Source organism: Semicossyphus pulcher, unplaced genomic scaffold, assembly GCF_022749685.1.
Source record: "Semicossyphus pulcher isolate SPU_LCO1_2020_fin unplaced genomic scaffold, fSemPul1.0.p SCAF_19, whole genome shotgun sequence".
NCBI lineage: Eukaryota > Metazoa > Chordata > Actinopteri > Labriformes > Labridae > Semicossyphus > Semicossyphus pulcher.
Genome location: NW_027211692.1, coordinates 6,594,504 through 6,609,222, shown reverse-complemented (window position 1 = coordinate 6,609,222; position 14,719 = coordinate 6,594,504). Strand labels below are relative to the sequence as shown.

At 41.9% G+C, this 14,719-nt stretch overlaps 1 protein-coding gene across 3 annotated transcripts in view; it reads right to left on the bottom strand.

The window, feature by feature from the left end:
- Positions 1-14,719, bottom strand: part of cadm2b (cell adhesion molecule 2b) — a 140,757-nt gene that overhangs the window by 19,151 nt on the left and 106,887 nt on the right. For all 3 annotated transcript variants that reach the window (XM_069668306.1, XM_069668307.1, XM_069668308.1), the window contains one exon: positions 9,019-9,168. In XM_069668306.1, coding sequence (XP_069524407.1) covers positions 9,019-9,168 — 150 coding nt within the window. The remainder of the gene's footprint in view (positions 1-9,018; positions 9,169-14,719) is intronic.

The following is a 14,719-nucleotide window of genomic DNA, read 5'->3' as shown; positions in this document are numbered from 1 at the left end:
TTTGTACACTGATACCAAAACTTTACTCGGGCCTCATGCAGAACCTCTTATTATGAAGTTACTAACAGTACGTACTAACAGAATATAAAGCAGATAACATCTGATCAATACTTTCAGAAAATTACTATTTACTGTCTGTAGTATCAGGACAATCACAATGTGTAATTGTTTTACAAGTTATTCAAGTTAATGATTTGTAGTGAAATTGAAAAACTAAAGATTAAATGCATAAACGTGGAGTGCACTGAGCCTTCATTTGATTTTTTATATTTGTTTTGTTGTGCTTTTGCTATTCTGTTACATGCTTCAGTATTATTACAACATTGTCAATAATACAGCATGGTAATTAATATTGTGACATTGATTGCAACCAGATTCCCCGGCACTAAAGCTAAAACACAAACAACAAAACTACCAAAAGTAATTTCACACACAGCAGCTACATATTAATGAACAATTACTAGAGATGTGTTCCATGATACAATAATCGTCGCAATGAGCGTTGTTCAGTCTCAGCTTGATATGAACCTGTGAGTGTTTTTTAAGGTAGCAGACACCTTCACGGCTGCTCGTTCGGATGTGACTACACCCTCATGAAGCTGAGAAAACCGTGCAGCTCAGCTGAAAAAGGTCGTCCCGCACCTGCCATCTCATATACGATTTCAAATTCAGAATCATCCGCTCCTACAAGCGACCGACCACAGAGGGCAGGACGGAAAGTGCTCTTCATCGAATAAATTACACATTCTTAATCCTCCCTCCCTTTAGGCCTGGCCGGCTCCCTCCCTGGACTCTCTTTCATCTGAAGTCATTTGAACTCTATTGGATTGTACGACACGGGGCAAATCTGGCAAACTGCAGAACAAGGTGTTGATTAGGATTTAATCAACGTGGCAAATGTATAATGGTGTCAGATAAAGAAGACATCTCTATGAAAATCATTAATCACCTGCTCGGTTCCCATTTATTTGATTTCAGCGATAAACATTCACAGCAGAAATGTGATACACAATTAAATTCGATTCGGCTGAAATGATTATTAGATTGAGAAAGACATAGGTCATTATCAACAACGCGGCTCTTCAGCTTCAATTACACAACATGATTTCATGATGATTATCTAATAATCACACACAAACTAAAAAGGGAAAAATTAAGATGGCAATAAAGATATTGGTGGCTCTAAGAAGTTTCTTATTAGAGACTCTTTGTTATTACAGGAATAAAGAGGAGCGTAAATAAAAACAATCTTAAGGCCAGAATTAAAAGTTAATAACAAGCTGTGCCGTCACAGAGCCAGCTGATTTCGTGCTGCGAGGCTTAATACAAACATTTGATAGTCTTACTGTAGCAAACTGCATCCTGAAACAAAGCTGCCTGATGTTCTTTGTAGTTAAGCATCCTCACTTCAGAGCCTGAAAATGCCCAGCGGCTCTGGCAGAAAAACAGCAAACCCTTTGGTGGATGGATGCATTGGAGAGGTGATGGGGTCTAAGCAAACATGGTACAGGAACTCAAAAGATATGGAAGTAGAGGCTGAGAGGATCAAAGCGTCGGACAAGATGACATACTGTACTTCCCCCGGCCCATATCCCCCTATCTCTGCAACACACAGAGAGAAGACCCACTTTTATTCTTCTTTAACCCCTTCCACAAAGACCACATATCTGAGATACTGATAATGTTCTGATAGTTTCCTAAGAGGAGTTTGTTACGGAAAAACAGACATCTTTCTGCGTAAGTGATATTCCGCAAAACAAACTTAATCTGTAGGTGTAAAAAGAGAGAAATCTGTAGTTTGCTCCGGCAACTGTGGTGAGCTTTAATTTATGCTAACTATAACAGCTGTAAATTTGACAATATTTCACAGTGGGAAAACCACAACAAAATGCTAATAAATACTTCCCTGAGGACTTCATAATGCACTTCTCTGCCGTCCACCTATCGGTCTGACCTAAAGCATCGTTTTTGCAAAATATGGCTCAAACTTCTGTTGCGTATTTGGCATTAAGCTGACTGAGTCTCACGGCCAGTGGTGGAAATATAGTTTGAACCAAGTAGTGGCAGAGAAACAGCTCACAGTTAAATAGAAGATGGACTTGACTGATGCATTTTTGTTGGACAGCCACTGGCAGTACACAGGACGTAAACCAATGACATATTGATGGAATGAGATGTACAAAGGTTTGAATAACCCAAAGACAAGTGTTATCTATTACTCAAACAGCATATGGCCAAAAAGCCATACTACTACAATCCAATCGAGGCTAGAGGCCCAGATTGTGGGCAGATCCGTCACAATCAGACCCAAATGCCAGTGGCTGACAAAGCTTTTTTCCAGGTGCTTTAGGAAATCAATGTGATGAAAAGGTTCATTTCCCCTAAACCCTAGATAGCTCCTGCGCTGTTCATTCTGCTTAGGAAGAAGCATAAATCTGCACCCTGACCTTGTATATGCTACAGCCTTGCAGCATGGCAGCTTAATGCGCAGTACATCTCCTGTGATGGAGGCCTTACCAAGGCTGTCTCAAATCAGTAATACTGACACCCCGGTTCCCCCTAAGGGCAAGGCACACTGTTGCTATGGCCCTTTGATGCAAAGTAATGTTTGCCTCGTTTCTCTAACAGTCCTTTGCACAACCGACCATGTCAGTGGAAGAGCAGTCTGAGGCCTCCCAAGAGAACCGTCAATTTTGCTAAAAGTATCTGAAAGTACTACGTCCAAGAACCTGTGTTAATATGTGAAACAGCTGTTAAAATTACTTATTGCAACATGGTGCAGTTTTGATGTGCAAGAGAGGAGCTGACGGTCTGGTTGGTGGCTACATTGGCTCTTTTCTCAGAAAAAACTGGAAGCAGAGGAACTGGAAGTGCACTTATCACATGGCATTCACTCCTGCACTCCACAGAGCAGCAGCCAGATGTTACCCAATGTTTCTAATCCAAAACGATGAAGTATCTCCTGACAGTCCAGATAGAAAAGGACATTTTACATCCATCCATTACTCTTGGAAACAAGCCGATGGCTCTCGAGTTCAGCCAAAATATGTTACGTCTGTAATGCAGCGTCCCCATTTGGCCATTTCTGCATAGCCAGTACCACTTTGAGCCAGTCCTGGAATGTGAAAGCACTAGCTGTCCTTCAGCGAGAACACAGGGTCCTGGCGCACCCCCCCGCTCTCCAGCCAGGGGCTCCACTCTTTGCAATTAGAGTGTGTTTGCTGCTGGCTGTGCTCGCTCAGTGACTGTGTGGGCGATTCTGGACGTGTTCCAGGGCTAGTGGTGCAGGCAGGGGGCTCTTTCCCACCACACATGTGGCTGCAATTAAGAGAAGGAAAGGGCCTTGTTCCAGAGGGCCATTGTTACTGCCTGCGCTCTCAGAGATCCCACAGAGCAGATGCTACTCAAATTGGGCTCATTTTCAGCGCTTGAAGGAGGAAAGGGAGGAAGGAGGAATTCTCCCGGCAGCTTCGCTACGTCCCCTCTTCAAGTGGTGAATAATGAGACTGAATATATTTTTGTCTGTCCATTTTTCAGCCCACCAACACAAGCTTGATTGTACACTGTGGGATTTTTCTGCCTTCGAGCCCCTTTTTTCATATGAACTCTCTAAATGTAATTTTTATGAAAACAAGTGCCAGTGGGGGTTGCACAATTCTGTTGGTTTTCAAAGCAGTTTTACACATCTCTGGGTTTGTAAAGACATATTACAGTACAACACATAACAATGACTTAGCCTGTGTAAAAAGGATCTAAACCTCTTTCAGCCGGGTCTCAAACTGCTAAAGGAATTTAAATACAACAGATTATTCATTATTCCTGAGAGCTGATATACATTATACATGAGAGTACTGTGTGCCAGAGCTTAGTATAGTACATACAAGAGCAGCTCTCCAGATTAGAGATAATAGCTGAGTGTATAATAGTACCATAGTGGTAGATTCACATAGTTGGAGGTAACCCTGTACAGTTAAAAGCCCATTAGTCCCTATAGAAACACATTAGCTGTGGCCATGAGGCCCTCTCTACATTTTGTCACCGCTGAAATCTGTCACTGAAAAGTAAACAAAACCTCTCCTTTCTTTTCCAAAGATATCTGAAGAAACAGGGAAACATCACCTGACCCCACATTAAATCAAATTCATTCTAATAACGTTGAGAATAATCTGATTATCCTGCTAAATGTCATTTTCAAACAGAGAATACATTTACACACAGCTATGTGAGAGCACGCTGAGGTAAGTGTCCACTACACGTGCTTACAACAGGCCCGCCATCAAATGTTGTGTGTTTACTAGAATGGACGTTTAAATGTGCTTTCATTGGTGCTCACTCCAGTAATTGCATCCTTGGTAATTATCCTTCATTCTCTCAAGCTAATGAATGTTTTAATGCTCACATTAGAGCATTCATTTAGCACATAACAGCATTTTGATTACTACAAGCCAATTAAGATCAATTTTGCTTTGTGACCTTTATGATCCAGGCTGAATGCTCCAATTAAATGTCATGAATGATGAACCATAAAGTTCTGAGAGTTGGAATTGAGATGAGAAAAATGGATGTACAATTTGCCACAGCATGTACGTATACACAAGATACTGTAGATCAAATGAGCAATTTGTTATCTGCCTTTGTACTACAACCTGCAGTGGCTTCTCATTAATTGCATTATTCATATTCACCGTATCTGACAAAAGATTCTGCTTCCGCCCCGCATGCCTGCAGGAATGTCATTACCATTCTCTACAGCGTCGCTACTTAGGTTTCATCCTATCCCCACAGAAGCCAAAAGCGAAGTTAATCATAATGAAGACGGCAAAGGACAGCTCTGCTCTCATTTGTCCGGCTCACTAATAATAATTCATAACCCCGGCAACATATAAAAGGCATAATTTTACAAAAGACATATGGTCCGAATCGATTTCTCCATCGTGGCAGCCCACCACACAGCCGCTCCCTTCAACAGTCCCCACTAATTGGCCTAATGTCTGAATGATGCGTTGGCCTGGCTATTAAGAGGATCTATCTCTGTTGTCGCAGGTCTGTGGCGGCGGTGCGAAGGAATCTGCATGCTGGTCTTTGCCATAGTTCAGTCTGATGCCTCTGAGGTAGCAACAATGAACCAAGACTCAGATATACATAATGGATGAGAATGAGCGTGCCAAAGAACCAGCTGGCATGATATAAGAGGAGGGCTGTGTTCAGCTTTAGACAAATGTGCAGAGACAGTCCAACCCATATGGATCGGCTTTGGGAATGCAGCAAGGTTAACACTCTCTTGGAGCTCCACGAGTTTTGATTGAGCCTCTTATGGGAGGGGGATGAGATAGAGGTCCTTCTTATCGTTTACACTCTCACCAAAGATATATTAAGCTATTGAGCTGTCACCGTCCCACTATTTCCTCCCCACCTGCAACCACATCTCTTATCCTCCTCCCAGGCCTGTGATGAGACGGGACTCTGCTGTGTTGACAAACTGTAGGTCACAACTTGCGTTGCTGGGATTATGTTCTACCCACCAACCTATCTGAGGATTCCCAGTGGGGTTTGAAACTAATAGGGCTCTATCCTTCTTGTGTTGCATGTTGCAATTAAATTACAGAAAGTTAATTGGAGTATTCTTGTCCTTACTGGAGTCTATTCTTACCAGTGAAACGCCGGCCTCAGTCAACTGTCTGAACGGCTTAAATTCCCTTTGTTTATGTTTTTTTAAGGAAGAAATATTGTGCCACCGTTTATGTTCAGTCCCCTCTCAACTGTCAATGTTTGTTTCTTTTAAAATTGATCTCTGTTTTCCTGACCTTATCCAGGCAGTTAACAGGCCGGAACAAACCAAACCTTTACCAAAGAGGTTGCAGTTATGAAAACGCTGTTTTTGAAAGCACAATAACTCATAAACCCCTTTCCCACTGAAATTAGCGCGTTGATGCAGGATTTTCAGACCCGGGAAGACCCGCTTATAGATGCCGATTGTCTGTTTTCACATTGCCAGTGAAATATACTCCTTTTGGACTCTTTTCTGCTGTGTCACCGTCTGACGTCACAAACGTGCCCGAAACAGGGTTAGTAAACAGTGAAGATGTTACGGTGGTTAGGTCGTCGTTATTCTATCGATTACTCATTCAGTCTTTGTAACAAACTAGGCGCAGACAAATTTGGAACGATGTTCGAGCGCTGCTTGGACGGGGACAGGTGGACTTTGTAGCTAAGATGCCAAGGAGTCGCAGACGTTACCGACGGAGCATAGCATTGCACCAGAAAGGGGGCGGAGATTAGCGTGTCTACACGGGTTTCGTCTACTGCAGAGTCATTTGACCCTGCCGATTGTAGCCTTTCCCACTAAGCAAAAAAAAACGGTGTTAGCGGGTGTTAGTGGGTTTTTGACTATTACTTTTTTTACTACTGGCATTCACACATGAAAAAATCTTTGAAACAAAAGATACACATACTTGCTTTTCTTACTGTAACTGATGCAGACACAATATATTCGATGTCTTTAAACTGTGAAAAGAATCAGAAAGCCCTTTTGTCCTTGGATGTTAAATCTGCTCTTTATGGCTCTTTTTATATCCTCATTTGTCAGACCTGAATTAAAATGGAACAAATTATCGACGGGGCAAAGTTCAGATTTTGTCTTACTTTGCTCAGCAGCTGTCAAAGTCAATCGAAATGAAATGAAGCTTTGGCTTCTTAACAGATGTTTCTTTTTATTCCACTATAGCTGTTCACAAGGATTTTAAAGGTCATTTTAATACTCCCCCTCCCCCTCCACTATTTCATATCAAACTCCAAACACATCCACACAAATGCCCTTATCTTGAATACTGAGCTCGGGGGGGAAAGAGCCAGAGTAGATTTTTTAAAAATGCCTCACAGAGCGTTTTGTCTAATTTAAGACGGAACAGCAGATGTATTTTTATCATCATTACTTGTATGTGTTGAGCTTCCAGAATCACACATACAAGCTGTGAAAGCTGAATTCCTTTGGATTGCACGCACACAATGACAAACTACCTCTGTGAGGACAGAGTGTGGGGAAACGTGCATGTGCATCAAACGGCAACATATGGCCATGCTGTCATGGACACCCAAGGGGATTGTAGTAAGCGGAGAGATGGACAACAGAGACAATGGGCGGTGACAACAAGCACGGGGGAAAGGAGAGCGTTATCTAAACAGCAGCTTAAAAGAGATATCATAAAATCTTAACTCTGAGAACCAGAAACAAAAAAACATAGCGGCATAAATGTGATCTAGTCTGTGACAGCAGTCTATGAGCAGCTGTTCATCAGAGGGAGAGAACAGCCTGCCTCAAGCTCAGCCAGTCTGCAGTTAGTTGTTGGACTGAAAGGTAGCATAAGGTTGAATCTAACATTCTTCATTGGCTTCTACAAGAAGGCACAACAAACGGAGAAGAAGGACAGTTGCAGCCCTCTGCCAAGCAATTAACTGGTGATTTGGCACTGCAGAGATCTCTTCCCAGGTGTCCCACCCTCCTCCTCGCATGAAGCCTGTGTTGTTCCACGCCTCCCGTTTCTCCTGATGGCCTCACAGGCATCGTATTAGTTGTGCCAATAAAGCTTTTCATTTGGCTGTTTAAACGGAGATGGAGAGGAAGTGTTCCCACACTTAGCCCTGGCAACCTCTGCTGAGTGGACTACATTCATTTTGTCATCCGTACTGCTCTGGAAAAGGATTCTGTCATACAATATAAATGGCTGCCCAAGAAGGGCAAAGTGGCTCATACATATTGTGCTCTGCAAGCTCTTCTAACATGCTTATAACAGCAGCATTATGGATTCACATGTGGATACAGGAAGCTGCTCTTTATCCACAGGAGATGTGAACAGAGCAGTTAACAGGCTTCAGTTAGGTCAAATGAAATAATCAAAAGATAAGATTTAAATAATTCACCGCCCGTTACATCTCTTCAAAATATAAAAGCAGCGATGATTATTTAGTTTTTCTGATTTTTGTTTTAAAATGGGCTCTGCAGAGTCAGGAATTAAAATGCTACATCTATTGTACACCGGAGAATACAGAGGAAATAACAGCACAAAAAGAACGGTTTCGGTTCAATGACTTTTGCTTGAATTCAAATCCTTTGGGCACATTCACACCATTAACACAAGAGTATCTATTTAAGATTCAGTTAACTTTCGTTTAATTGTATTTGGAAGTCATTTCATCTAATAAAACACCTTAGACCCCATTACTAAATCCAATCACTTGCGAAGGAGAAAGTATTTCTTCAAACCAGACTGTGACTCTCATTCTGCTGATTCACTCTGGCGTCTCTCTCTCTGCTATCAATTGTTATTCAAAGGGAAAGTTAATCTTCAATCACTGAACCAGTGATATTGTATTAGCAGCTACAGCATAAATGAAATGGGTAATATGCTGTGAGAAACACTGAAAGATGAACGCCCCAACCCTTACAAGACCAGTCCACTGTTGTACTCCCTTTCACCCCAATTCCAATTTATCAACTCCAGACTTTTGTCACCTTTAAATTGGATTTGGCTGCTGAGAGCACATTATAATTCATTCTGGCTCAGGCCTTGTTTCACAAGGTTGCAACAGTGCGTTTCCTTTTTAGTGACATCCAAACAGCAATACAAATGTAGGGCAGCTAAAATGCTAATTAAGCCCAATCATCTCACAATCCACAGGCGTTACTGTGTTGTAAACAACACTGTCAGTGTTGTGTGATTACAAACCTTCAATTCAGAAACAGTCTATTTCTGTTTAGTTTGTGCCCTGGGTTATCAATCGAGACATAAATGAACTAACAGTCTGCGCTGACATTACGAATAATACATTTCCCTCTTATCCTGGCTTTTTCATGTATTCACTCAAATTGTGTGCTCGCAGGCAGGCAGGGCCAATTTTCTACATTTCACATTTGAAAAATTGATGAAGAGGACTCCTGCAGTAATATAATCTAGCTGAGACATCTTTATCATATCTCATCATTTTATCATTACGGCCATTATCCCGAGGATTATTACTCACCTTTCTTGTCCCCAAAGAACAGGGTCTGTTGTGCAGGGTTTGACCACTGGAGGGAAGTGTTATCATTGAAATCCACACGACAGGTCATGTTGGCTGTGCCCCCCTCCACCACCGTCACATTCTCAGTTATGGGGAACTGACCTTGGCTACCTGTGGGAATATGAGACAGAGTTCGAGGTCATGGCCATGACATGAATAGATTGCTGTTTTGAACTGGTCTCGGCCATCTTTTCATTGAATTACATTAATGAACCATTCAGACTTGACACCTTTGAAAGTTAATGTTCTGTCATCACATTGTCCAATAACATTAATGTCTTCATTACACCGCAGTAAACCACAGATAGCTTCATGAAATCCTGGTTGATGTGGACTCTGGACTTCGACAGCTGTTGGAGCCTAAAAACAGTGTTTTTTATGGTGGAAACAATGGTAGGTTTTACTCTCCCCGAGCGCTTTCCTCGCTGCCTTATTGCAGGGCCCTAATTGGTAGCATGGCCTAATTAGAGGTAGTCATGTTCTGCTGTAGAGTCTAGAGCTGCAGCTGGGTGGTAAATTGACACATAATCCTAGACACTGTGGGCCTTCGATCCGAGCGACTGCCTTGCCCTGAAACAGCCGCTCGTCACAGTGTGCAGAAGACATCCAAATGAGGCCTAATCACCCAGCCTTGCTGGATTTTACCTTCTTATTCCACATTTGTACTTGTCGTCTCAGCAAAGTCCCCTAATTACATTGCAGAAGCATTTCTATCCTGCCTGTGTTTTATTGAACTCTGCCAAGCTTCAGAAACAGATGTCTAAAACCAATGTTCTTTTGTGTTGAATTGTGAGAAGACAGAGTGTAGGCTAATATGAGCGTGACCACACCGGCCCCTTTTAAAATGACTACAGAAGCAATAACGGTGTTGGAGCTCTTGAGTTCATGCTTGAAGCTGTATGTGCTGCATTTATCTGGGAGCATTTTGCTGTCTACCGGCTAGTCTTTGTGCTTGTTTGCTCTTGATTTTACAAGTCAGCTTTGTTTTTCTCTTGTAAGGTGCCCGTATGTGAAGGTGACATTGTCTCTGCCTCTCCCAGGTACAGTTCACCACAGGGACATTTCAACTAAGGGAGCAGCTGTCTGCCTCATTAGTCCAGCTCAAATGGGGAAGCAGAGGAGGCTGGGAGAGCCAAAGGTCTGTGCTCCTTCCTTGACCTCCATTGTCCTGATGAAGACCATTGTCAGTCAGAGGTGAAGGTGAGGCCGACTGTAAATAGTAATGTGAAAAAGATGATTCCAATGATGCACATCACTTATCTGCTCATTACCCCCAATCACACAAAACCGCATCAGCAAACATGTCACCATTACAATAGTTCAAATGCAGCTGGCTGGATGGCAGCTCCAACAAAACCAGCAAAGCATGTCATACTGAAAATGGAGATGGATGCAGATGCAAAGTGTGGGTGGTAGGCTTGTGGAGGTGTTCTTGTCAGTTCCTGCAGAACTTTTTGCTTTTTTGTCATATCATCTACCTTCCACTGTGCACCAGTCTCCAGTGTATCCACAGACGTGATATGAAAAGAAGTAAAATCCAAATCATTCATGAATATAACTCTTAAACCCTGTGGATTTGGGTTAGGGTTAGATGATTAAAGGGCTAACCCTTTAATCATGCTTGTTTAGTTTATCAGAAGCGTTGCCCTGTCGTGTGCATTTTTATAAAATAAGTATCAGCACAGGTTAGTGTGCACTGCAGCTAACTGGGCTTCACTTAATACATTCATGAAATTCCACTGTCTTGACATTCAGTAGCAGTCTGGAGGGTGGCAAACGCTGTCCTTTTTGTGGAAACATAATCCCCAGCGCCAACTACAGTGTGGATTTCATTTCTTTTGAGATGGTGATTGGAGAGCGGTCGGCCTTACTTCTACAGTACAGCGGCAAACAATATTCTGGAAAGTCACTGAACCACAAACTGCTGCAAGGACGCTACACTGTGCTGTGTGACCCAAGGACCTCGCTTTAAAGAAGCATGTGTTTAGGTGTGTGACAAAGAGGGATATTCCACAAGAGACTGAATTCAGCCCCAGAATGTACGGTAGCACTTTACATTATAGTAACAGTAACAGTATCTATCTTCAGGTTATGGCAAAGTATTCACAAAGGTAACAACACAATTATATCCTGGAAATAATAAGGGGAACAATGCTAATACTGGGGTTTCTTCTATTACAGGGTAACAAATCATCTCCGTAATAATGTGGCAATAATGGCAATAATACACACCCACTCAGGTTTCACTTATTTTACCAGATTAGACCTCCTCTAAAACACTGTGTGGCCATGTGCAGACTACCGAGCATCTCTCTCAACCTCCTATATGATTTTTCTCACAAAAGACATATTAACATGTCACAGCAGCAATAGCACAGCTGTAAATGATACAGTTAATGATGGCTGAATTCCATGTAGCTGTTCCATGCATGCATGCTAGCAAAACAAAACATACACATCACATCACAGATTTGATATATTAAACATAATTAACATGCCTTTGCTACAGTTGTTCATAGAGCTGGCCACCTTGGAAAAAGTTAAAGTGCTAACTCAAAGATCTCAGTTTCGTTCTCTTTGGCGGCACCTATGGTGATAAACGGTAATTGCGGGAGCACACTTCCCAGATATCCAGACAGTGTTGCATGTGTGACGTTCATGGTTGGCTCCGGTTGTAACTCTTGATTTTCCTCGCTGATGGTCGCTTTCCTTTTTAGACTGTTTGCCCTCATCTGAGTGTCCAATTTGTTTCTTTTTTGGGGATTTTCACCTATTTTTTAAGGTACACACGTGTGTTTGTTGCGTTAGCTCCGCCTACCCTCTCTAGCAGACCAACCACTGTTGGCTGATGGAAAATGCGTCACTAACTGGGCGCAGCTTGTGATTTTTCCTGTGAAAGTCGCCACAGACATCCAGTCTGTAATACTGCAAATGCAATGGCTTTCATCGGTGGGCCATCGGCTCAATCACCATTGTGTTACCTCATTCAGCGATAGATAGTGACTTAAAAGACATTTATTTAAATGAAAATCTTCAAGATTATATCTTTAAGTAAAGCTCTGCTATAAGTCTGAGCTGTGGTCTGATTAGCTACAAAGAGTGCAAACACCTGTGTGGGCGTGCAGCGTTTTACCGATTAGCTTATCTATTACTGAAAGATATCACCCCCTTATAGCTTTGTCCGAATTATATAAATAACTTCAAATTGCTACAATGCAATACAATGTGATATAAATGATAGAAAAATGTAACTATTTAAAACAGAAGAAAAATCACCACATAAAAGGCATAATAAATGAAAACTGATTTGAATCTATTTGAAGACATGAAATAAATGCCACTCTAGATAGTTTTACGGGTTTTTTTTCCTAGGATTATCTTAATATCCACAGTGTGGCTTTAACAGGACAGAAACAATAAAAACAGCAGGTAAGGAAAGATACTATAAAAGCTTCTGGGTAAAAGTGTAGATTATGTTGAGCCATGGCTGTGTTTTCCTATAAAAGCAAAGCCAGTGAAAGGGAACAAACAGTTCTGAGAGAAGTAATGGAGGTATGAAGGTTGTCTGCTTCACTGATGATCCAAAGCGACTCAGTGAAGTGCTGTGATGAAATGAGGAATAAACCTGCACTTTTGCAATATGCCTTAGGGGAGGGGAGGCCATCCCTTAAACACAAAGCACATCACATCTGCAGGCTAAAGGACTTCAGTGCTGGGCATTGCTGCATTCTTCCAGTCCTTAGATGTGTTTCACTGAATGGGAGGAAAGTACTTATTTTAAGCGAGGGCCAGCTGCAGGTTGACAGCTTGCACATATTTACAGCAGACAGCATGCAACCTGGCTGCCATGGCAGAGAATAGGTGAGGTGAGGATTGAGTAACCTGAGATATCTTGATGAAAGTAGCTGGCGCCCTCTGAAACATGAATACCATTAGTGTTTGCTTTTTTCATGCTGGTAACCCTCCTCCTTTCATCCATGAATATCATGAAGTCCTATAGTAAAGAAGAAAATCAATATGTGATAAGTCACATCAGTGTTTCTCTCCCCCTCTCCCCCTTCTATTTCCAATCCAGCCTCCCTACAGCCTCTCAGAAAGGGAGGTGAAGATTAAAAACATGGAATAATGAACCCTGAAAGGAAAAAAACAAACTCATTTTGAAATAAAAATTTAATCTAATCAATTGAAAACCAAAGCTTTTTATTGTTTTGTTTTGTGTGTATGTGCTTTTAATCAGGGCATTTCCAACATCAGCCTGCTTATGGGCCTAACTCTTAAAGCTGTAATTGGTCCCTTGGCAGTGCTTTCCTCCCTCACAGTGTTTTTTTATGACAGTCACATGGATCTGAGAGCTGCTGGGTTTTTTTAGTGCTCAAGTAGAGACCACTCCAGTGAAAGCTGAAACTGGCAATATCACCCTGAGCTGGGAGATTATGGTCCACATTCAGGTGGGCCACCAGCACACTGATCATCAGTCACAATGTCAGCACACACCAGATTAGTCAAGTTGTTTGCTGTGCAGCACACAGTCAGAATGCTGCTGACACATCTCTCCACTGTGACATTAACTTTCATACAGAATCAAGTGACACTGCCTCATGAATCACATATTCACCTGCACAGCTGAAACTGGGCAGAAATTTAAATGGAGGAGAGGACAGCGTCTTCTTTGTGAACATGTTTGATGATTAGATTTTAAAGCAGAAGCACAGAAACAGATGTCTGCTAAAACACAGACTCTTCATCTCTGTACATGTTAGCATGGATGAGCTTGGTGCAGCAGGTGGAGAGTATAAATATGAATACAGATGTTCAGATTGGCTGGCTGTTGAGTGAGCATTAACGACAAACTATTTCATTTCATCTCCACCAGCCTCTCTTCATGCTGTTATCAGAATGCAGCTCAGACCGTAGCCTGATGGAATCGGAGTCTGACAATATTAGAAGCCAAGAATATGATACTTGGGTTATTGATTTTGCAAGTGGTCTGGGCGGGTATCTGGAAAATGTGAATATGAGGAAGATTGAAATCTTTCTGCCTAAACTTAAAGGGAGGATTAGAGAGTGAGATGATGAATGTTAATGGGGAGCTTTATCATTACTGATGATGTGGAAATCTTTTGGTCTGTTTTGATATGATACTTAAGGAAAGAAACTAAGAGATGTCGGGAAACCAGGTCATATGAGAACTGTGTTGCATCTTTAATTTCACTAACGTGTCTAATGAGCACTCATCCAGGGCTTGAGGTGAAAAACACAAATAACATCTCTGTTGGGGGGAACAGAGAGTTAGTGGAGGAAGAATGAGCCATACCACCCAAAAAGCCTTTCTCAGTTTCAGCTGACTGCACCAAATAATGGAAAGCAGTGCCTTGATGAATGGCTGGAGAGCAGTCAAGCACACCACTGCAGAATAAACTGTAAACTGCAGGCGGGATAAAAAGAAAACAAATAACTCAGAAAATACTGCAAGAAATAGCCGATGCCTCCATTCATTACGGAATAATAACGATTATTAATTTTCATATGAAATTAATTCCAGGCAGTTTATCAAACCACAAGTTCACCTCTGGTGCTTGATTTTACGAGGGCTTCTATGCAAATGGAGAAGTTGGAGAAGCTGAGCTCCCTCCTGCATGTTAATGAGTCATGGCAGATTCAT